The sequence below is a fragment of the Podarcis erhardii genome, assembly GCF_964252035.2.
Source record: "Podarcis erhardii genome assembly, chromosome: 8".
Taxonomy (NCBI): domain Eukaryota; kingdom Metazoa; phylum Chordata; class Lepidosauria; order Squamata; family Lacertidae; genus Podarcis; species Podarcis erhardii.
The window spans coordinates 18,935,450-18,961,424 of record NC_138499.1 but is presented as its reverse complement, the minus strand read 5'-3'; the positions used below and the strand labels follow the sequence as shown (position 1 = coordinate 18,961,424).

General features: G+C 38.8%; 1 protein-coding gene across 5 annotated transcripts in view; it reads right to left on the bottom strand.

The window, feature by feature from the left end:
* The window catches only part of CSMD3 (CUB and Sushi multiple domains 3), a 574,504-nt gene that overhangs the window by 277,851 nt on the left and 270,678 nt on the right, over nucleotides 1–25,975 (bottom strand). For 3 of the 5 annotated variants that reach the window (XM_081873886.1, XM_081873888.1, XM_081873890.1), the window contains 3 exons: nucleotides 14,133–14,210; nucleotides 5,773–5,860; nucleotides 783–907 (listed from right to left, as the gene is read on the bottom strand). In XM_081873886.1, the coding sequence (XP_081730012.1) occupies nucleotides 783–907; nucleotides 5,773–5,860; nucleotides 14,133–14,210 (291 nt within the window). The remainder of the gene's footprint in view (nucleotides 1–782; nucleotides 908–5,772; nucleotides 5,861–14,132; nucleotides 14,211–25,975) is intronic. The other 2 variants (XM_081873887.1, XM_081873889.1) reach the window with 1 other exon arrangement.

Sequence of the window (25,975 nt, the reverse complement as noted above, 5' to 3'; positions counted from 1 at the left end):
AATTGTAAGAATGTTTAATGCAAAAAGTGAAGGATATACAACTAAATTGACAAAGAATAGTGTCTAGTCCAACCTCTTTCAACACTGGCATGTCCTTAGCAATGAATGGTCAGTGGACAAATGAAGCTCCTCAGTTCAGGGGAACTGGGAAGAAGAAAGGGAGAAACATTGACTCCTGGTAAGGCAATTAGTTTCATTCTTTGTGGCACTAAACCAATCAGCACTTCCAAATGAGTTCCCGGGTCTACAAAATGCTTTCAATCAGCACTTCCACAACTTGAGACTTAGTAAACCAAACTGAACATATAAGCCAAATACTGTGGCCAGGCTGGAGCTTCACAGCACTTATCATTTTACTGTCCTGATCTACAGAGCCTCAGAGCCTCAGTAATAATAATGTGTGGCATGGCTCTAGCTAGAAAGGGAAAGTAGTTCAAGGCTTGCCTTTGGCATGTTAGGATTTGGGGACAGTGCTTTCTCTCTTTCTTTAATCTAGAGGGGAAGCAGCAAAAGGGATGACCTAAAGAAGCATATAAAGGCCTTACATTCTTTTAAAGTAATGTTTCTTGTAAAGTAAACCTGTTAGCACATTGTGGCGTGACAGTTAGAAGGAAATGCAGTGAACCAAATCTGTTAACAAGTAAACGTAAAGCAATTAGAAGGAAACAACAGAAATCACTAGTTTGCATTTCAACAATTTTTTGAGGTGATTGTTATTAGAAGTTCTTTTTTTTTTTTTTTAAGGAAACTGGCTAGTAGTACAAATTAATCATATTTTTTACCTTTGCATACTGGTCTGTGATCACTCCATGCAGCAAAAACCTCTGCTATTCTTTGACAAGTGATGCTTTTTGCCCCTTGTAGTACATAATCTTCATCGCAAGAAAACTGCACTGTCGCATCCAGGCTAAAATTGAGCGTGTCAATAAAAAGGGGGACACACAATTAATATTCACTATCATTTGCTAAGTTATACACATAATTCTGCCTTATTTCCATTGATTTTCTATTCCATGTTCTCAGATACTTTCAAAATTCCGCAGTGTTTGTCAAATATCCTCGCTTTAGGAACTGCAAGCCTAAATTGGATTTGCATTTGGATGTACATCCCCATTCTTAAATCCCTAATTAGCCAGCAGCAGGCCTCCCAGACTTTCCTGCAGCTGCACTCCAAAGCTGTGTACCTGCTCCTTCAGAGTAAGTGCAACGCTATCCAGAGCAGGAAATTGACTAATTTATTGGGCATAAGAATCACCCACCCATAGGACTCTACAGCTTTCAAGTTTGCTTTTTTTACTTTAACTTTTTATGAATCTCATGAATATCTGGGCACATCTCACAGTCCTATATCATGCATGGCTACTCACAAGTAAATTCTAATTTATTCTGTCGGTATTATTTCCAATTAAGGGTAGTTGGGATGAAGTTTTTGGTTTCATGCAAGGGTCAACTGCACTTGATTTTTACTGCACAGTTCTAAAAGGTAAAGGACCCCTGGATGGTTAAGTCCAGTCAAAGGCAATAATGGGGTTGTGGTGCTCATCTTTCAGGCCAAGGGAGCCGGCGTTTGTCCACAGACAGCTTTCCAGGTCATTTGGCCTGCATGATTAACTGCTTCTGGTGCAACGGGACACTGTGATGGAAACCAGAGTGCACAGAAACACCATTTACCTTCCCGCCACAGCAGTGCCTATTTATCTACTTGCACTGGCGTGCTTTCAAACTGCTAGATTGGCAGGAGCTGGGACAGAGCAACAGAAGCCCCATCTGCAGATTCAAACCTCCAACCTTCCGATGAGCAAGCCCAAGAGGCTCAGTGGTTTAGACCACAGCGCCACCCGCGTCCCTTGCACAGTTCTACCCTCAGGTGGGATCCAGGGGATGCTTTACCAGTTATGGCCAAACTTGGCCCTCCAGCTGTTTTGGGCTACAGTTCCCATCATCCCTGACCACTCATCCTGTTAGCTAGGGATCATGGGAGTTTGGCCATGCCTGCAATACCTCACTGCTTGGATTCTGATCCATATCAGGGTCCTAGTGCCTGCAATTTCCAATGTAAAAGGAAGTCCCATGGAAATGAATGGGACCTTTTTTTGCACTTCAAGTTGAAGGTGCAGGGGATAGGGATATCAATTAAATTTTCCCCTCCCTTCTTCTGGGTGATTAAATCTTGATTTAAGTAGATTTGATTTCAGTAGATGAAGTGCAGGCTGTTTAAATCACTGGTCTACCCAGCAGCTATGCATAAGACTGGTTGCACTGAGATTTGAAGTGATACTCAAGGTCAGCAGTACACCTACTGAAATATACCTGCTTGCCTTACTGTTTCACAGGCAAGTCTAAAATCATTATGGAAATGCAGTTAAACACATGAAGCCTTTCCACTCCAGTATGTATATATAATATTTACATGTATATGATAACTAGCTGCAGAGACTTGGGGCAACTAACTGTGGAATAGAAATGCAAATAAAATGAAAGAAGCTCCAGTGAGTAATGAAATCCTTATGTTTCTGCAAAAACTTCCTATATATATGAAATAGCATACACATATGTATATATTCAAAATCTAAAGCACTGTAGGGTAGTTTTAACCTATAAATAAATTATTATGTTTATGTTACCAATATATGTGTTTGTATTTTTCAATTATTTAAAAGTCCTTCAGAAACATCTTCTTATGTTTACTATATTCACAGATTTATTTATTTATTAGTATGTTTCCTCTGGGTGATTTCCAGATTTCAAGAACTCGGTGTTTATGAACACTTCATTTTGAGGACCTTAAAATTGTAGCTTAAACTTCAAAATAAAACAGTCGTACAAATTTGGAAGTGAGCATCATAAAAGTGAATTTGGCTTTTAATTAAAAGGGTCAAAAGGTTGCTAGAAACATGAAAGATGAAGTAATGTTAATCTGTTTTAGTATTTTAACTTTTTCATGTTTTAAAGTATGGCTGTAATTTTTTTATTCATTTTAACTTTTTGTAAACTGCTATGAGGTTGGGTTTTTTTACAATTTATTTCATAAATTTTAGGAAAGAAATAAAATACATCAATCAGAGAACTGCCATTCGGCTGCTAAACTGTTGCGGAGAGGGGTGTGCTGTGGGTTCAGATAATTCTCGAATTCTAAGCAAAGTTGGTCACTTGCTGTTTCGTAGGTGTGCACATTTAAAAAATGAAACACTTCACCTAGTGTGTCTACAAAAATTGAAATGTTTCTTCCAAAGTTTGTCATGTAAGGAAAATGTCAAAATAAGAAGAATTGAGAAGCAGACTTCTTTTGTGACTGATAGGCCTAGCTTCATATCAGAGGGAAAGTTTTTACCGGGGATTTCCCGTCCCTGGAGAAGGCATGTTGAAGTAATGCAACACCTGGTTACTGTTTGTTCTGCATTCTTTGCTAGTTTGGCTAGTGATGGTCGCTTGGAAAATGATGAACATTCAGGTCCTTCTGCCTCTGTGTCACATAACCACACATGCACACCTGTAGAAATCAGCTTTGCACGTAGTTTCTATAACTTTTAGCGTCAATTGGTCAGAATATAAAACTGAAACTGTTTGAAATTATTTTATTTTCTTATTATTAATCGTATTTCCCTAGTTCCTGCACCCACTCTTCTCAAATGTTGCAGGTCGCTTTGCTAGGGTCACCTCTACAAATGATGACACTCCATAATAAAGCTGTTTTCCCCAGCTATGGGAACCTGACATTTAGAATCTTGTTTTATAAAGCAATTTAATTCTTTGTGCTAGCTGATGATCTTATTTCCTAATACTAGTTGACCAGTAATCAAATTATTGCTATTAAAAAAATAAAACAAAATTCACAGCGCAATCCTATGCATGTCTATTAAGAAACCAGCTCCAGTGAGGTTAAAAGTGCTTACTTCCAGGTTAAGTGCATGCTTGCAGCCTTACAGTGCAATCATGCATGTTGAGCCAGATGTAAGTCATACAGTGACTTCCAAAGCAACCACTCTATTCCAAACTTAAAAATGGAAAGCATAATGCTGGTGGTCAACAAAAAGGGTTTAAAGGCTGTCTCAAGGCAAATCTTAAAAAAATGTAGTATAAACACTGACAACTGGGAAACACTGGCCTGCGAGTACTCCAGCCTTTACCAAAGGTGTCATGGGCTTTGAAGACACTCAAACTCAGGACGCAAGGAAGAATCGTGCTAAGAGGAAGGCACGCTTGGCAAATCCACACCATGAACAACTCCTGCCCGGAAACCAATGTCCCCACTGTGGAAGGACGTGTGGATCCAGAATTGGCCTCCACAGTCACTTACAGACTCATTGTTAAAACCCTGTTTATGGAAGACAATCTTACTCGGCTACAAGTGATCGCCAAAGAAGAAGAAGAAGACTCCCAAGTACACAAAACTGTATTAAACCTGATCATGGGTCAGAAATTGGGCCATTTAACTTTGGACCTTGGTAACAGAGCTATTCTAATGGGGTCACACAAAGGTTATGTTGCTGTTTTTCAAGAGCAGAAGCTGGTGCTCAGGCAACTGTGCACCATCTACTCCTATCTCTTCAGACTTCCAAACTGTGCTAAACAGAACAAAGGCAATTTAGTCTGGGTCATCAAACTGCTTGGTGCCAAAAGCTAGAGCAGATGCTACACTCATATGGCTTCCATGTGAATTACTTTGTATTAGGTTGTCATCTGCCAAGCTGGATTGTCCACAGACACACAAAAACGCACTTAGGAAAGCCTATATCCAGCATGCCTTGTATCTGTGTCCAATATTATAATGGTATCTTGGCATATCATTTAACTATGGCTTCAAAATATCTTTAATTGATATGACCAATCTAATTGAGAGCTTCAACACGGCTTAGATTTCAGCAACTGCCCCCTAAAGTCTTAGATAGGACTAGGAGACATCAAAACATTACATATGATGATTGGTTACTGTAAATACTGAGATGAAATAGGAAATCACACACCCTCATTTTGGTTTCCCTTGCCAGTGACTTAAAGCATAGGTGGTAAATTCATGTTCCAAAGGCTGCATCCCCCCAGTAATTTATAGTGTCCCCTGAAATCCCTCCCCAACAATTTTTTCTATTATTAGTAGAAGAAGAAGAGTTTGGATTTGATATCCCGCTTTATCACTACCCGAAGGAGTCTCAAAGCGGCTAACAATCTCCTTTCCCTTCCTCCCCCACAACAAACATTCTGTGAGGTGAGTGGGGCGGAGAGACTTCAAAGAAGTGTGACTGGCCCAAGGTCACCCAGCAGCTGCATGTGGAGGAGCGGGGAAGCGAACCTGGTTCACCAGATTATGAGTCGACCGCTCTTAACCACTACACCATGCTAGTATTAGTAGTATTAGTATTATTTCATTACTGAATTGCTTCCCATGAGGCACCCTAAAGCAATTTACAACTGTACCTGCCATGTTATCAAGCTAATAATTGTACTCTAATGGGAGATTTAAATTGTCTAGCCTTGAATACAGGAACGTCCACCTTTTAATACTGGAGTCCATCTTTTAATGATGGGTGACATTTAAAATAGGAAAGGTATTAAAATATGTTCCCAGCTACTTAAACATCTAAATGAAATTCAATACCAATAAAAAGTATATAGATTAGAACTGTTTAATTAATTCTATAAGAGTCTGTGGCTATGCATGTTGGGTATCAGTGATAGACAGATACATAGATTTATAGTTGTGTGTCTATATATCATTAATTTAGGCCAAAAAGCGGTAGTTGTCTTCCCCCCCACCCCCTGAACTGCAAATGTTACCTAAAATCTGAGCCTATTCGTTTTCCGTTCTCAGGTTCTCCAGGATCTGGACACAAATTGGATGCCTGTTTAATACCGCCTTCATTTACTGCAGAAGAAAAACAAAACAATGTGAGCTGGAGATACATATTTTCAACATCTAGAAAATACCATAAAATATAAAACAGATAATAGACTGTTCCGTGGAACATGAATAAGGACACATTCCTATACCACTTACCTTTAAGTAAGCCCCATTGAACTCTATGGTGCTTACATGTGAATAGACATGGGTAGGATTGGAAGATATATATATAAAATTACAGGCCATCATTATAAACAGTACCAAACAAATGTATGCACAACCCCATTGTAAGCAAATTATAGGTAATTATATATTGAAAGTTTAAAGTCATGTGGCCTTTGAAATACCAAATTGAATCACAAACATAATTTCTGTCTGTGGTCTGGAAAGTAAATGTTTCCAGAACTTAAGACTCAGTGAGAAAACTGATTTAAAGTACTCCTAAACCATTATGATATACCATGCAAATCAAGGATAATGATGTTTAAGGATCACAAACAGACCAGATGAAAAAAATAATAAGCCTGATAATCAACTTCTTACTCATAGATTCGTTTACTGTTAATAACACATTAGAAAGTGATGCATTCTGTTTTATGTTCATCAGTTGCAGTGCACAACAGCTTCATTTATGCAGTTGTGTTGCTCACAGTGGTGGTGTAGCAATGCAGTCCTGTAACCTCCCCAGCTCTTCAGCTCTGAGCATGCAGCTTACCTGCTGCTAGTGCCACATGGCAGGAAGGACGCTTCAGCAGGGAACAGGCTCAGTGAATTGTAAAAATGCACAACCCATTTATTTGATTACTACAAGTTAAGTACTCAACATTGCTAGCCAATGTTTTCTAGAAGAAATGCATGCAAGTATTTGGTGTACCGACTTACATAGGAGCAAATTCCATTGAATTCAGTGAAATCTACTTCTGAGTAGGCATGTACAGTGGTACCTCGGGTTAAGTACTTAATTCGTTCCGGAGGTCCGTACTTAACCTGAAACTGTTCTTAACCTGAAGCACCACTTTAGCTAATGGGGCCTCCTGCTGCCGCTGCACCGCCAGAGCATGATTTCTGTTTTCATCCTGAAGCAAAGTTCTTAACCTGAAGCACTACTTCTGGGTTAGCGCAGTCTGTAACCTGAAGCTTATGTAACCTGAAGCGTATGTAACCTGAGGTACCACTGTATAGAATTGTTTCATGAACCACTAGATTATACATTGTGGGAAACTAAGGGAGAAGGGATGGGGAGTTGGGAATGTCTGAACATAACCCTTGTTCTCTTTCCAGTATAAAACATGTTTTATTGTGAACTTAACCCGCCATTGTGATAATTACAATCCCATGCAGCAATTCCTTTGGTTCATTTCCCCTTCATCTTCTAAGCTGGTATACAGCCTATCTTGCATGCCTAAGATAAAATAAGTATCTCCATTGCATAAGGAGCAAGCAGGGTTTGTCTCCTGAGCCCTAATGCCTTTGTCACTTGAGGAATGTGGGAACTTGGATGAGAAGGAAGTTGTTTCTTATCCGGCCTCACCTTTCAATAAAAGCACACTTTCATCAGTCTCATGTAGTTTAGCTGTTACTGTATTGGATAATACCACTTTGAACTGCAGTACTTATCCACACTGCTCAAAAGCTCCACCGTGCAAAATATTTCTCTTTCCTGAACATGCAAAGCTCAAATGTGAACAGTGAAGGAGATGGTTGAGTTAGGTTTTGGATCTGCAGGGAGGTTTCCTAACAAACATTTATACATCTGATTTCCCACCATCAGTTTGAAGAGACATTTTACAGAAGCCCTATACATTCAGCCCTTATGTACGTGTTTCCTTGCCTATGATCTGACTTCATTCTTCCTTAGGAGGCATGGGCCATTCCAAGGCTATGATATATGTGCTGAGGGGGGTGTCCATTTAGTTGTCATTTACAGTGCACTGAACACATTTATTCAGAAGTAAGCACTAGAATGTCCTATGGAACTTACTCCCAGCTAAACATCCATAGCATTGCAGGTTTACAAATAAATAAACACTTTCTGTCAGTAGCTGATCCTTCACAGAGAGTGTAATGTGGTCATTCTTGTTTTCTCAGCCACTTTTTTATATATACTATTGACGTATCCATTCTCTAATATGGCTGGGCACGACTCACATTAAGTTTTTATGTCTCCATGTTTGACATCTATCTGTAGTTGAAGTGGAGGTGAAATTAAAGTTAGATTCCTTCAGATTGCATCAGTAATAGAGGTTATTTTCAAGTGACAAAAACTGAATTACTGTATCTCAACATTTGATTTCTTTTTAAAAAATAAAAAATAAATAGTTGGGGCAAATGTAGTTGATAAATGTTCAGTACTCCTATGTATCTCGAGATGGAAGAGTATGTATGAAACATTCTTAACTTGTCCATTCGTATATTGGTGATATATCCAAATCAAAAGTAGGATGAAATATATGACGAGGATAGAAAACAATAATACATAATTTATGTTGCTATTTATACTAGCATAAGCATTATATAATATATTTATTATATAACCATGGTATGAACTAGCACATTTAAATCACACTAATTTCAATCGGAGTGAATTTAGCACATGTTTAATTTCTTACTGAAATCAGTGTGACATAAATGAACAGATTGGATGTTCATTCTCTTAGTCTTCCCTCGCTTAAAGATTTCTTGTACTTCTACAAACTTCAGAGTTCAAGGAGAATCTTGACTGACTCATATATGCTACAGGTTAACACCACTAAGAGCTAATTGATGTATTGCAGAAGATTTGCTAGTGGGAAGACAGAAACACAGGAAGCTGACCTATACTGAGTCAAACCATTGGCTCAACCAGCTCAGTATTGACTACACTGACTGCCAGCGCCTCCACCCTTCCAGTCAAGGGACCTTTTTCATGCAAGCCATATGCTCTACCACTCATTCCAAACATCTGTTCCAAAGTTGAATGGCATGGAAAATGTTGTTGCTGCTGGATGTTGTGCTGCCTCTTGGAGTACATACTCTCCAAAGGCAGGTTACAGCAATTCTATAACTTATATTAAGGCTACAATCCTAACTCAGAATCCATACTGTTGGAGGTGGTTAGGATCCAGCAGATATCCCTGTCTGCTGTCCACCACCAGTGAGCAGCTTCCACTGCCTTGGCCACAGAAAGTGCAGCTTGGTCATTATACTGCTGATGGAAGGCCAAAAAATGAGACAGGGGTGGAAGTGGGGTGTTCAAGATCCTCTGGATTCTGAGGTAGTCCAGTTCCTGGAAAGGGGGCAAATCTTAAGGTTTGCTAGCCTAATGTGTCCAGTTCTGGCCACCACAATTTAAGGAGATGATCAGGGGTCTGGAAACCAAGCCATGTGAGCAACAGCTGAGTGAGTTGAGTTCCAGGCTTAGCCTAGAAAAGAGGAGACTGAGATATGGTAGTCATCTTCAGATATCTCAAGGGCTGTCACATGGAAGATGGAGCAAACTAGTTTTATCTTGCTCCAGAGGCTAGGACCCAAACCAATGATTTCAAGCTACAAGAAAGGAGATTCAGACTAAACATCAGGAAAAACTTTCTTATAGCAAGAGCTCTAAGACAGTGGAATGGATTCCCTCAGAAGGTGGTGGATTTTCCTTCCCTGAAGGTTTTTAAGCAGAGATTGGCTGGCCATATGCCATGGATGCTTTAGCTGAGAGTCCTGCAGGGGGTTAGACTAGATGACCCTTGGGATTCCTTCCAGCTCTACCATTCTAGGATTATATGGTGCACCTAAAATTTGGATCTAAATAGCTGCCCCATCTTTTCCACAAGCAGCAGAATTCTACAATTAAGATTATTGTATCCAATTTGAATATTAAAAATAATAGTAAAAACAACTAACATTAAAGAAGTAACAGGAGAACTAATTCTTTAAAACAAGCAAACCATAAAACCACTCAAATGCAGACAGGAAAAATGTATTTAGGGATTTTCGACAAGAAAACAGAGAGAGGACCATAGGAACTTCTTGGACAGGTCATCCCAGATATGAGGCCACCACCTAGAAGGCTCTGTCCCTGGTACTCACCAACCTAACTGCTTTCATGAGTATTCCAATTCCTGAGGGCTCTGGCCTTCCAACAGTATTAAACTTCAAGAAGAATTATTGAGAAGGTAAAATAGCCAATCACCCAGACCTTTGAAAGAAAACTAGTGTCTAATTAGTTGAGCTTCTCAAGTGTATGACTCCCATGTTTTCTGTCAGACATATTTTTAATGTTGTTTTTATTTATTTTGAAATTGAATTTTTTTTTTTTACATTTCATTTTATTCTTTTTTTGTGATCTGGCCAGAGAACATATACTTTTGGTCACATGTTCAGCCATAGAAATATAAAGTGATATTGAAGTGAGTCATACTCACGAGTTAGTCATGCCCATTGATTTCAGTGGGCCTATGCTGTGTATGATCTGGTTACGTACAATTCATAGTAAATAAATAAAATCACTAAGTGGCACGGGGCTTGAAGGTATCTGGATGGGATAAGAAATTGCTGTCCCATTGCTGTTCTGTTCTTCTTGGACAGAAAGTAAAAACAAAATGACAATGTAAAAATATGATCCTGAGACAGGCAGGAAAACAGCTCTTCTTTCCCATGGGTTGAAAGACTGCCTACAAATGTGAGGCAAAGATTCGGCACAGTGCTAGTGTTTGCTAGTAAAGAACATGTCAAGGCAAACACAGAATGGTTAATTGGGGTAGAGATTCCAACACCTTTCTGTACTTTAGCTTAATGCTAGGGACAGGAGATAGGGGGAGCCCTTAGTTAAAGAAACAGCAACAGCATGTAGATAAAGCAAAGATAATATCTCTGGGCTTTATTTTTCTTCCCTTTCACATTTTAGCTAGCTATTCTGGATTATGCTTCAGTGTGGATAGGATACACAGTCCCTGAAATACAGATTCTTGATGACCTCGTCAAATTCCAAGGCTTTCAGTAGCCCCTATATGTGGATGTCACTATGCTATGCCCTTTTCCTCATGGATCTCTCTCTTTCTGACCAGCCCAACATCCATATTATTTGCTTATATTATTGCCACATAAGGGTGCTCTACAAATTAACAAACATATATCGCACAAGTGTTTATTACAACCAGTATAGCACAAGTTCTGAATAATGGGCTGCCCATAGGTTTGCAGACAACAATAATTACATCCGTTTGGAATCCTAGTATTCTGAATGACCCTTACAAAATGGTATGGCTGACTGGACAAAATGTTGAATTAGAGCTAAAATTAACGTTTCATTGGTCTTTGCAATTGTAAGTACATAGACGTTTCAAACTAATCCCCCCCCTTTTTTAAAAAAAGCATGGTTAATGCCCATTTATCTTATGTGGCGCTGAATAGCTAACTAATCACTGTTTACAAAGTATTAAATGGTACAGCATTTTACTAAAATAAATTTTCTGCATGAAGGTTTATATATGTTTCTAATTTGCTGGTAAAATTAGAACTGCCTGCCTATAGTTATTTCTGGCTTAAAATGCAAGCAGAATGGGCCATCTCACTGTTACATTCTAACCAGTACCTAGCAATCTATTGGCACCAAGTAAACGCTTAGCATTAAAGGCAGAAGGAGGTACCTAATCACAGTAGCAGTAACAGTAGTTATGAATGACCTTATCCAGTTCAGCACATCAAGGATGGATGTTAGTAGCAATGGCATCAGGTGAAAGTGTTAAATGTTGCATTAACATGACTTTAGTTTTAGTAGCAAAATAAACATTACGCAAGTTGATCAAGCCCATTCTCAGTTCATTTGCTGTTTCCTCGTGAAAAAGAAATGATTTGTTTATATTATCCTATTTCATGTTTCAAAATTGTTTCAGCCAACTCTTTTGGTTATGCAGAACCTTGAAAGTCAGTATCTATTTGTACCTTCCTGCATCCATGTACCAAAAGGAAGGACATAGTAGCAAAGAGTGAAACTACCATTCTGCAATTTGTACATCTTTCTTCTTTTGCTCCCCCAGTTTATTGTGTTCCCCCAAATAGAGAACCAGCCTGCCCAATGGTCGTTTAGACAACTGTATTTTATAGATTAAATAACCAGTACTACAAATTGATTTGAAAAGAACCTATGGCTCCACTGGAGTGCAAGGTCTGAAATTAATATTGGGAAAATTGGGAAAGGCGACATTACAAAAAGTTCCAACCAGTCAGGGCAGAAAATAATGAACTATGTGGAGCATTGATCTGATTCATTCTAAATAATTCCAGGTGTTCATAGTAAAAAAAATAGGCCTACTTTATTTTTCCTTTATAACAAAAAGTTGAATGGGCTTGGCTATGTAGAATACCTGATGCAGAAATTCCCCTGAATGTTCTCCCCCTACTAAGTACGTGGAACCGATTCCAACATAGTTTTGCATATGACCAACACAAACAAAATCTGCCCAAGGTGCACACAAAATTCAACAAACGCTAATTTATCGATGAAGAACACTTGACCTTAGTCAAAAGCCTGAGAAGTGAAGAAGAAACTCAGTGTACACATTTTATGCATATAGATCATACTTAAATGTTTCAAAAGTGGTTCTACTCTGAAAAGTGACTTAAAATGGCATACAGTTGATATTATGCTTTCCCCAAGTAATCCCTGCTGGCTTTAGGTGCTAAAATTAAATATATTGATAAATATTTCCTTTCACCTTCAGAATTTTGAGCACATTTGACACAGAATGTTTACCTGCTAATGTTATGTCTACTTTTACTCTTGGTAAGGGTAGAAGTAGAGCCATGGTTTATCCCTAATTTGCAGGTATCTGTGCTTACAGAAACTCATTGTTTAAGGCCAGCAGACTGGCTAAGTCACTTCATCATAATCAAACCTGAATCTTCGCATGGCACTTCCTTAATAGGGACTGATCAGTCATGTGGCTCAGAGAATGGTCTGGAAATATTTGAATGCAATTCTGTCACTGAAGCTAAACAGATCTAGCCCTGTAAAACACGCGGTGACTAAAAATGGCAGATTGTGATCACACCATTTGCCACCAGCAATGAATCATATTCACCAGGTTGCTTGTGGATCCCCTACTATCATCGCTGTTGATTGTCGCAGATTAGGAAAGACCTGGAAGCAACCTGAAGACAGATTGTCTGTGGGCCTGGTGAAACATTGCAATAAATTCCCGCACTACATTTTTGTACATTGGTAGAAATCAATTTTTAAAAATCCAAGAATAAATAGTTCAGCTTGAAACGAGGGTTCAAGAGGCCTCCTTTGCTAGCTCAATGCTGGTTACTGAATACCAGTTGTTGTTGTTGTTGTTTCTTCTTCAGGCACACGAGATGCTGGACTTAGGGCATCTTGCAACCATTTTGATTTGCCTCCAGTCACCATCACTTAGTCTAATCTCTTGCTATATGGCATAAGCGCAAAGGCAAATCAGAGTGAGGAAGGCTAGTGGGAAAGAAATACTTCCTTGTTTGCAGCCCATCCCCATTGCTGAAATTTCTTCTAACTCTGCAGCCTACAGATAGAATGATGAAGTTGAGGTGGGGGGTCACAATTTGGGTCAACTTTTTAATGTGTAGTTCATCGTGTTTTGTTGAAAGTATAAAGGACTCTGGCACTATGAGTAGGGGGGGAATCAGTTTAGGAAGGTATAAAGTTTATTTTATAATATTTTACCATTTTCTTCTTCAGGCTAGAAAATAAGCAGCTGTTTCTGACTAGTTGTCATACCCAGTTCATTCTCTAATCCAGAACCCCCACAATCCTCCCCCCATGGAACATAAATGGTTATTATATCTAGTTTAGTATAGCTTTTGTGCATTAATCTGCATTAATATTATATTAGTAAAAAATTTCATTATCCCTTTTTAATCAACTCTAAAAGGCCATTGTCCTAAGCACTCATTAGGGAATCAGTCGCTACAAATTTAGTTGAGGTTACTACTGATAATACATGTTTATCTGAGAAGACATGTTTAGGGATTGCATGGATGAGTGCACATATTAATTTAACTTCAAGTAAAAGCCTACTGCTAGAAAAAGGGGGGACATTTGTAGAACTTCAAAATTTAAATTTGGAATATTCACAAAGAAAATTCACTGCAGTGATGCCATATTTGCATAAAGTCACTTCAGAGTACAATTACACTTTCACGTTCACCATGCAGACTATAGAATACATATTTAATACAGTTAAGTGCTTAGATATATGTGAACAATATTGAAAACACACACAAACAACACAGACAGCACAAACTTCACTCTTGCACTAGAAAAAGTAACAAAAAGGAGTACACTCACAGATAGAAAACTTGTTGCTGTTGTCTTTCCCTGGAAACAATTTAAATCCTCTAGATTTAAAATCTATGGCCTTTTTCACTAGTTAAGAAAACAAACAAAAACACATATCAGATAATACAGTCTAACAAGAGTTCATTTCAATTGACAGTTCTTTTTATCATGGAGGTGCAAATTAAGCATAATTGCCTTCAACAATATTGTGTACCCATAGAGAAAGAGAAAGAACAGAGTTCATTTTTTTTTTTTTTACACAAAAGGCAGTATTTATATTATATAAAAGTATACAGGAACAAACAAATAGGCATAACAATTTTTTTTTTCCTGTAGTGAGTGTATGATGCCTCTTATGCAAAATTCTAAAACAAATTTAAATATTCCAGTTTCCATGTTCCACAACTGTTTTTGTGTAACTTTATTATAGCATTATGGAACCTGGAAAGCCAAGAATTTAATAGAGGTTCACAATAGTGTTTCCAAATCCCTGTCTCATTTAATGAGTATTTATTTCCCTTATTAAGTATCTGCTGCGATATTTTCTACGCTTTTAAAACGCAAAATTGGAACACCTCCCATCCTGGAGCAGTTTTGTATGGGATCAAAATACATTCAGGAGGACATACAAGAAAGCCATGATCATTCTCCAAAATATTTTCTGACAGTGGTGTGAGTAAAGCAATGACAATATTGAATGAATCAATATGAGGTTAGTTAATCTACCTCTCTCTCTCTCCTCCCCGCCCTCCACCAATCTGTCTATTTCTGCACATTTAAGTTTAAGATCTGTAAAGCAACTTTGTGGCCAGAAAAAGAAAACTGCATCATCAGCAATATGGTCACAAAGTTAGATCATGTAAGGATGGAAAGATAACCTATTTCCAACCTATCTGTATGGCAATCAGTTTCAGTATATTAAACACTGAAAAGCCTATCACAGTAGACCAAAAAACCAAGGAGACTGTATCTGATTTTTTACATTGTAACTTGTAACAGAATGAACTATCTGAATGGTCCCTGTATGTTACCAGATTTCAGATTAGCACATCCTTGCAAATTTGCCCCCAGGAACGATGATACAGTAAGATGTGGTCTAAGATATGTCAGAACAAGTGATGTTTCATTAGGTGGTGAAGTCAACCTCAGCTGATATCAGCTCAGATGGGATGGTCTTTCTGTTCACCTATTGGCGTGTAAGACTGCAGTCCTAACTGCAGTTTCTTCCTTAATATGCTTGCACTGTATATTAACTAGGTGTAACTGTCTTTTCTATTAAAATTGCAGGGCTCCTATACTATACTAGGTCTAGTTACTCTGCCTAAGAAACCACTGGCTGCTATTTTGTGAGGAAAGCTTCAAACAGGCATGACATTTAGTGATGACACAACATAGCAGCCGGCAGATAGTCTTGCGTACATATGGGGATCTTGAGTTTTAGGTCACTGTGTGGAAATATTGGCATAAAATCACCCTATGGTTATCTTTCTAGAAGAGTTTTCTCTAAGTATAGGACATGTCCCACTATTTTGTAAATGCTGGGAGAGAGAGAGAGAGAGAGAGAGAGAGAGAGAGAGAGAGAGAGAGAGAGAGAAACTACAACGCACTTCAAATTATTTTTCAAACAGCCCAATCCTACTGAGTTTAATGGGGCATGCTTCCACATACGAATACACTGGATTCCCAAAACACCAGAAATAGCCATGGCGCTGTCATAAAGGCAGCCTATGTTTAATGCTAACTCACAGTCTATCATTCATTAGAACAGACTTCCCAGGTGCCATTTGTCATCTGATAAGCATCATTATGACATCAGTAACTAATAACATTAAAAATGTGACTCTCCACTGCTTCTAATTGCATTTTATTTACCTGTTTAGAAATATAGCTAGTTTTAGTTTCTAAACTCTCCTCAAAACATTCCTGCTTTTACTATATTTTTTGCATATATTTATTTTATCAATTTTTCTTTTTCTTTTTTTAAGTATATCATTGTGCAGCTGCTATGAAATAGCAGTGATGTAAAGAATATGAAATAAAGAGATGAAATGATCACAGGAAGGGAAGAAAAGGATAAAAATGACAGAAGAAAAATAGTAGAGATGATTGCTTATTAATATAAATGGACATAAACCTGCCAAGTTGATTTCGATTGGCGAGTTAAGTATGTGCCCAAAATGAAATTCTATGTACATTTACTTTGGAGCAAATCCCAATGAGCACAGGGAAATTTACTTCCAACCAATTAGATATGTAGGATTCCGCAGCACACTTGAAATCAATGTGGTTCAATAAATGCTTGACATTGGTTGGATCATGCCCCAAGTTTAGATTACACAATAATATGTAAATAGTTGGAATTCAACAATGCAAACAAAAAGAGAATTACATATTGAACATAGCTGTATGAAACCACTGTATGATTAAAATAGTAGAGTAAGGGTTGGTTTTGAAGTAAATGGGAGAAAGAAAAAGAATAGATTGTAGCAGGAAGCCCAGAGAATGCATAAAACCCCAAGCATAGTTCAATGAGTATTATTTTCCAGTCTCTTGAGGTGGGGGGGGGGGAAACCTTTTTCTATGTTTCAGTTGTGTTTAATATATAATAATAACTAATTGAAGAAAGACCTCACATTTTAAGAAACAGAACCATTTGAGTAATTTCACAGTTTAAGGTGATCATGTTAATTAGTTTTCAAAGGCAAAACACTTCAAAAGCTCCCTGTCCTATGAAAATGGACAGTTCATAACTGTTATAAAAGAAAGCCAAATAATAAAATTTCACTCCCCACCCTGCAATTCCAGAGTATAATGATGCTAATTATGTGGCTTTATGTAGAGATAGCATGGGCAGAATAATGAAGTATGGAAGTGGATGAAGGCTTTGATTGAAAATATTAAGTGACATTAATGGTTTTGTATAGTAGTCCATAAAAAAAAGGCTTGGGGTTTGCTGGATTTAACACGTGCGCGCACACACACACACACACACACACTCTGACAGGAGCAGGTGTTTGGAGCGGGTCAGCAATAAATCACACAGAGTAAGTGATGTTAACTCTTTATTAGATGAAACAAAGTCCACTCAGAAGTTCCAGGTCTAATGAGCACAGCAGCTTTACCCAGGAGATTTTGCCCCTGTGAGGAAGTTGTGGAGTCTGAAGGTCTGCCTTCCCACAGCTGCCTAAGTCTCCACCTCCCCCCAGGTCTTTCCTAAGCAATCTAATTTGCCTGTCTTTGCTGCTCTCTCTTCATACCTCTTCTGGTTCTGGGGAACTTGTCACGACAGGAGTGGGAGACTCCCTGGCTTCTTCACCAGCCTTACTCCTTTCTGCTTCTTGGACTCCCTCATCTCCTGCTTCCACTGCTGCTGCTGATTTTGGATTCTGCTCTGCCACAGACTCTCCCTGCTCACTAGGCCCTGTTACTTATTCAGCTTCTGACGCCTCCTCCCAGGCTTCTCCCTCTTCTGCCTCTGATTGTCATTCCACCACCAATCCCCAGGCTCTGAGTTCTCCAGCTTGTTCCTTCCACCATTCCTCTGTGTCCAGCCAATCCACCACACACACACACATTTTATGTAGACTAAATTACAAAGGAAGCTGTGCTACACTGTCTCAAACCATTAGCTTATCTAACCTCATAGAATCCACAAGGACTGGCAGCTGCTCTTCAGGGTTTCAGACAGTAGCTCATTTCCAGGCCTAACTGGAGATGCCTGGGATTGAAACTGGGGACACTGGTATGCTAAGCATGTGCTCTACCACAGACAGTACCGGAATCATTCCCACTAGTACTGTGGAACCTTGGTTCCCAAACTTAATCCATTCCAGAAGTCTGTTCCAAAACCAAGGTGCTCTTTCCCATAGAAAGTCACGCAAAATGGATTAATCCATTCCAGACTTTTAAAAACAACCCCTAAAGCAGCAATTTAACATGAATTTTACTATCTAACAAGACCATTGATCCATAAAATGAAAGCAACAAACAATGTATTGCAGTCACACAATCAGTCAATCAGTAGCTGAACTGGGTTCTACACAGTCACAAATAAAGAGCTGCAAAAACGCAAGATAAATAGCAAAAACAGACAGACCTCAGTGTGACACTCAAAATGGAAGTGTGGCACTCAAATCGGAAGCGAAACACTCAAAATAGAGCACATTCAGCTTCCTTTTTTTTTCTTTTTTGCAAACTGGAACACTTACTTCTGGGTTTGCAGTGTTTGGGTTCCAAGTTGTTTGAGTGCCAAGGCGTTTGAGAACCAAGGTACCACTGTATGTGTGTGCAATATAAGAAGGAAAAGAAGATATGATTTGCTGCGCATCATACAGTATATGTTCTGCACTTTTTCCAACCAAAATTGCTTCATTACATGGCAATATGTTTAACATAACTTTTTGCTTGAGCTCTATTGGCTGCTTGAATAAATATATTTTCCGTCTGGCTTACAATGTGCACACGATATGATCTATCTCCCAATGTAAATGGACACTAGATGGTCATGTTCTAGAACAGATTAGTATTTTTCAAAACACCTAGGGCTGACATTCTATCGTACAATGTCATGGACCACTCATAGATCTGCTGCCTTTCAGGTAGCACAAGTAAGTCTGTCTGCCATTCTCTGTTACATCTTCACCAAAGGGGGGCAGTGCGTTCCACCTGCCATTAAAGTATTTAATGCCAAGACAGTTGCCCAATTCCTGTATGCCTCTGCTATCTGGAGTGGAGGACTAACATCTGAGCTAGGCTAATTTTTTCAGGGCCTTTCTCCAAATCCCCAGATGTTCCACATTCAGTCATACTGTTAGAAACTAGGAAATGCCCTCTACTGACAAGGACTTAAGGTCAGTGTTTTTTAAACTGAGCACAGGATTACGCCTACACTCGTCTCAGGATGAGTACTTCAGCTGCTGTCCAAGCTTAATGCCCCAAAAGCTGCTTCAATTGGTTTTTCCTGAGCCCTTCTCCCACATATGGGTTATGACACTGCTCTTAAATCAGTAAAACAAAGACTGTGTGATATTGCCTTCTGCGATCTGCAGGCCTGCTTATACCTGTTCACCAAGTGCCATGAGTATAGAGTATGTCAGGTTATTTTACACAGCTGAATATTTAAGCAATTTGGCAGTTGCCAATTATTGTAGACTTTTTACTAAGGCTAGACATAATGTGTTTCCCTCTGAAATGCTCCAAGGTAGATTTGCTGGGGTCCTTTATTTCACAAGATTATGTCCTTGTACCAAACAGGAAGTATAAGGCACAAAGCACATTCTCCTGTCCTGTAGACTATATAAGCAGGGCCAACAACATTTGAATAATTCACTGTTGACAAATCTTCCAGGTAAATCTGCCCAATTCTATGCCAAGCTCCTACTAGATGATAAGATTCCCTGTGTGACTGCGAGTTGCCAAGTTTGTCTGAGGTGGTCAGGATAAGAGATAAATCTGTATTAGATACAAGTCAGAAACAAACATGGTCTTATGATATGTTCTAGCAGTCTGTGAGCTTTTAATGGATTTCACATGCACTGAATTTTGTCTTGCGAGTCTTTGGACTGCAATAAAGAACTTATTGATTTAGGCAGGTTTTAACTCCGCCACTGAAATCAATGGGATTTTATTTGTGGCCAAGCATGCACTGTGACACAATGGGTCTGGCTGTTAACCAGAAGGTTGTCCACGCAGAGATGGCTGTGGGCAAGATTTCTTATGTGGCAGGTTCCCTTCCAACTCTACAGTTCTATGAGTCTATGATTCTATGAAAGCATATATAACACAAACAGAAACACATAAAGCTACTTCAGAAAATATAGTGCAAGAGGTACAGAGGGATGGAAATGAAAACTACAGAATTTGGCTGCAAGCTTATTTTTGCCCTGATCATGTTCTGCTGCACTATGAAAAAAATATTTGCTCATGTTCATTAATAGTTTATTAATCTTTTTTTAAATAACAAACAAGAAATCTAACAATATTGCAGTGCTACCTTGGGTTAAGTACTTAATTTGTTCTGGTGGTCCATTCTTAACCTGAAACTGTTCTTAACCTGAAGCGCCACTTTAGCTAACGGGGCCTCCTGCTGCTGCCGCGCCGCCGGAGCACGATTTCTGTTCTCATCCTGAAGCAAAGTTCTTAACCCGAGGTAATATTTCTGGGTTAGCGGAGTCTGTAACCTGAAGCGTATGTAACCTGAAGTGTATGTAACCCGAAGTACCACTGTATATCATTACTAACCCGATTCCTTTCCACCCCACCAAATGTAACCCCCATACTCAAAGAAACAAAAACTGAAATGGATTTTTAAAACAACAACAACAAAGGAAACTGAAAGTATGTCCGACTATAGGAACGGATAATTTAAGTAGAGCTATGCTGACTTAGACAATACAAAGTTAGATCTTTAAGACAATACTGTTTCCCCGCTGTGCATGGTCTGTTATACCAAAAGTTTAACAAGGTTGTGGACTCTCCTTCATTGGAGGTTTTTAAGTAGAGGTTGGGTGGCCATCTGTCATGGATGCTTTAGCTGAGACTCCTGCATTGCAGGGGGTTGGACTAGATGACCGTTGGGTCCCTTCCAAAATGTGATTCTACAATTCTAATATCAAGGATCATATCCAATGTTGCACAAGCAGACTTGTTCTTGTGCAATGGAATTCCACCTTCTCTCCCCCCCCCCAACCAGCTCCCCATATTGTACCAAAATCTGCTTTGAAGGGATGGAACTCCTAGGAAGCACCTTATTCCTTGGATATTAGATTGTTTTCTTCTTCTGTTGTACTAAGGTCCTGAACTGCCATCATTGTGTGGGGAATTACTGGATCTTATCTCTGATGCTTGTAAAACAGATGATTATAACATGCTTGGAAAATGATTATAACATTTTCATTAACAACAACAAGGTATCCTTGAATATCACACTAGAAGCAACACTCCAATAACTGATTGCTCTTGTTTGGCAAATAAATAGTTTGGCCAGTCAAAGCAGAGATGCACATCAAAGAAATGAGCAAACCCCTTTGTATCAACTGTCTACCTTGAAGCAACCCCTTTCTCATATGCAAATAGCCCATTGAACCTCTGTTGCCAGTTCCATCTGTAAATATTACAATAAGCTTCATACTGGGTTATTCATTTATTTTGTTTTAAAATATTTATACTTTACGTTTTGAGGGGGGAAATGTTTAAAATATTCATTTAAATAGATTTCTAAATGCAGGATTTTGTGCTGATTTTTTTAAAAAATCCAAGGCAGACTTAACATAATGAGAGAATGGATTTTCTGAAATCTCCATGTCAAGTTTACCTGAACAGATTTTTTTTCCTAATTCCCATCTCTCTCCTTGGTATCAACAATACTTGCATTTGACTTATTTTAATTTTGGTTAATTTAACTTCTTTATTTTTTAGATTTCATAGAGATTTTATTTGCACTTAAGATGTATAAAAATGGTTATAAATTGTTATATAAACAAGAAAACTAGGATTTATACCAGTTCCACTAAAATGATGGACAATTCTCACATATTTTATCCATTATTATACACATTACTATATGCATAATATTATGCAAATATACAGGATATGTAAAGTAATGAGCACATAATGATATACATAGAACAACTGTTTAAAAATAGTTATCTGTTAATACTGCAGATATATAGCACCTGCTGAGGCTTGACTCTAATGTGTGTTATACGTATAATATATGTATTATACGTATAATATATGTGTTTAATTTTGCATACAGTTAGGCTTTTCCCCCCAAAAAACAAAATGAAAACACCCCGACAATGGCTTCAATGTAAGTGGCCACTTGATGCAAGAGGCATTTTGAGACAGGCAAAGCTGGATTAGGTCAGAGCCACAAAAATCCATATGCACAACTTATTAAAATAGATCTCCCCCCCCCGTGTGTGTGTGTGTGTGTGTGTAAGTAAGTAAGTAAGTAAGTAAGTAAGTAACACAAAATATCAAGCCATGCACCCCACATGATAACATCCCTGAAATTATCATATTGTTACAATCCGTAATTTATTTTCACGGGGCAGTCTATTACAATGCTCGACCATGTATTGATCCAATTATATCTCTACCATTACTTTTTTTAAAAAAAAAATAATAGCAAATAAATAAATAAATAAACATTCTAAATATAATGCACAAAATATTCAGTAACATGGCTCAGATGAAAACTAATCCAAATCTGTTTAATACAGCTAGAATCATGCTACAAATTATTTTTTTTCTCCCTATACTGATTTGGCTAATACTCAGCTCTTCTTATGAATCAAGCATATTTAAATTTGATATAGAACTTTGTAATATACGTTTCCTCTTTCTTTTCTTCTTTATTCCCTTCCTTTCCTTATATTTTCTTATTATCTTTTAGATTAGTGAAATTTTTATTGAATCTTATGCAGAAAATGTTCGATAAAAACTGGTTATTAAAAATGCACCTCTTTACTCAGGATATTTGTTTTAAATTCAAATTAAGATTGCTATTTTTGAGGTCTTTTTGGATTGTAGACCTTCCCTCCACCAGGACCAAGTGGTGAAGGGCAGTCTATAAGTAAAACAACAACAACACACAGTAAACAGATGGAGAAAACATGATGGTCCCCATGCCCCCCCCCCACGTAATTACTTTTGTAGAAATCTGAATGTCAAAATAGTTGTGTGGGCAAATGAGGCTAAGGAAAGTTAGGACTGAGAAGAAGCAAAATGGTTCAAGAACAGTAGCAGCCAAGGAAATAAAAGGCACCAAAAATGAACATATTTCAGCAAGTAGATCTCCTGTATCATTTTTATTTATTTTTCAAAGTGATATATTTGGAAAAACTTTATAATGCCCACCTATAAATCCTGGTACAGCATCCAACTTTTTGAAAACAAAATAGCTGATGCTTCTTTCTCTGCTGGCTAGGGTAAGTAGCATTTAAGGAGCATTTCATTCTCTGCCTTGTACAGTAAGTAGTATTCATTCCTTTCTTGATTCCATACAGAAAGAAAATGATCAATGACTAGCAATAAAACAGACCAAAAAGAGGGAAGAAAGAGAACTCTTGCTTAGCTTGTCATCTTTCTTTAAGAAATGGAAGGGCATCACATTTGTCATGCCGCACCAGTTCATCAGTCCATTTAATCCTATTTTGTCTCTGCGCAAGGTTATACACATGTAATTATCAAGAATTCTGCACACAAGAATTCTCTTCCTAATCCTATCAGCGTGTGGTTGATTTCTTGCTCAGAGCATGAATGTTTTCTCTGTGTTTGTTTCTATAATTTTATCTATTTCTAGAGGGAGAGAAAAAGAACTACAGTTGAATACAGCTGCAGTTTCATATTTAAGACTTACAAAACACCAGAGGCATTGTGGGCGGGGGGAATAATAATAATAAATAAATAAATTAATAATAATAATAATAATAATAATATTTATTTATACCCCACCCTCTCTTGCCAGAGCCTGGCTCAGGGCTGCTAACACCATTAAAATTACAGTAAAAACATTAAAAAATAAAATAAAATAAAATACAGGTTAAAAGGGAAGCTTTTAATGTTTGATGTATTACAGTATTTTAAATTTTTTTTGGAAGCCTCCCAGAGTGGCTGGGGAGGCCCAGCCAGATGGGCGGGGTATAAATAAATTATTATTATTATTATTATTATTATTATTATTATTATTATTATTATTATTATTATTAAATGCAATTTAAAATTTAAAATGCAGCCTCATTTTAAAAGTAACCCATAGATCAAAACCATAAGGGGAGGGAAACATAAGGGTCAGACTGAGTCCAAACCAAAGGCCAGGCAGAACAGCTCCATCTTGCAGGCCCTGCGGAAAGATGTCAAATCCCGCAGGGCCCTAGTCTCTTGTGACAGAGCGTTCCACCAAGTTGGAGCCAGTACTGAAAAGGCCCTGGTCCTAGTTGAGACCAATCTAACCACCTTGCGACCTGGGACCTCCAAAATGTTGTCATTTGTGGACCTTAAGGTCCTCCACGGGGCATACCAGAGTAGGGAGACCATTGCCCTGGGCACAGTTTTTTTTTGGGGGGGGAGGGTACACATCCCTCACAACACCCTGCCCTGTGAGCTGTTGCATCCTTCTTGTGGTGCTCTGTAGCTGGAGGACACACCAGATCTCGGCACCCAGCAAGCCCAGCACTGCTTTGAGCCCTGCCCTGTTGTGTCCTTCTCACACCACCCTCCAGCTGGAATGCACCGTAAAATGGATGCAACAATTCGCGGTGCCCTGTGAGCCCAGCACCATTTTTGCAAGTCTCACAAAGTGATGCTAGGCTCACAGGGTGCTGTGAGTGTGTGCTGGGATTTCTGACTACGCGCTATTTGATGCAGCTTCCGACAAAATAATTAAGAAGTTGGCCGAAGGCCAAGAAGACTGAGCAGAGGGAGTTATTCTGCCTAGAGATATGGAGCCTTGGATACAACTCTGCTATTGGTCGAGGTCCTCACTTAGGCATGACGACTCATGACCTTCTTTGCTGGATAATTGGTTGGTCAGTGTGATGTTCTGAGAGTCGTTTGGAGTTTGTTCAGTGAGAGAGTTAAGATCCGTGTCTGTATCCTGTATAGAGTAACTTGTAGAGACTTCTGTAAATAATAAACACCTATAAGTAACCAAGTTACTAGTGGCAGCGTCTTGTTCCTGCTTCATCCTTCCTGTCTGCAACTGATTGATTCTGGAAGTCTGCGTATGCTCTACTATATTCAACTGGGTTTGGCTAAGATCCTGCAACAGGTTATAGTTGCGAAACTTCAATAGTGTGCCCCTCAAAGCAGTCAGCTGACTGTGGTCCCCACTGCACGGATGGCCAGTTGGTGGAGTGTGATCCCGCATTGCTCCAGTGGCTTGGGGTCATTCAGACAGTGCGCTGCATCCAGCCGCCCAAGCACTAGCGGGGAACGCTCCATCACTGCTTAACACATGCATGTTATCCCTAGAAATCCCTTTACTTCTTAATGACACGTGTGTAAAATGCTGTGGCAATGCTCTATGTAGTTCTAACCAACAGTCACTAGTTTCTGATCGCTTGTTTATGCACCAGGTGCCAATATGATAAAGTGATGGACCAAGGAAACTCAAGCTTGAATCCCTGTTTTGCCAATCACTCTCCTGCGAGCTAACCTGCTTCACAGGATTGGTGTGAGGCTAAAAATGGAATAATTTCAATCTATACCATCTTTCAGAATGGAAAGGATGCAAACGAAACAATCTGATCTAAATGCCCACAGTATTTGTATGTGAGTTTGCCTCACAGCCTGTATCAGCACAACCAACATACAACACAAATGTGTTCTGAGGCTACATTATAATTTTATATGATAAAAACATTAAATAAATAATTTGGGTTGTACCCAGGGGTGTCCATGCGTAAGCAGAATGCACAGCAGGACTCACCCTTCATCTCCTCCCCATCTTTAGCATCTTAATAATCATATAAATAATTACCCTACTTTCTTCAGGGTCCAACTATGCTGCATTTGTAAGTCTACAGATTATGGCCCAGAGCAGGGAGAGCCAATTTGGTGTCCTTCGGATGTCATTGGATTATAACTCCCATCATTCCTGACCACTGAAAATGCTGGCTGAGGCTGATGCGAGACAGAGTCCAACAACATTTGGAGGGCACCTCAAAATTCCCAATACTGAAGAGAATGGGGAAAATACAATCCTGCAGAGCTATATTAACGTTGTACACTGCCCTGGGATATTTTTATAAAGGACCAGGGCTTTTTTCCCCCCCAGCCAGAACTCACCATTACACATTATAAGAGAACAAGGGAGGCATTCATGGTGAGTTCCGGCACCTCCTTTT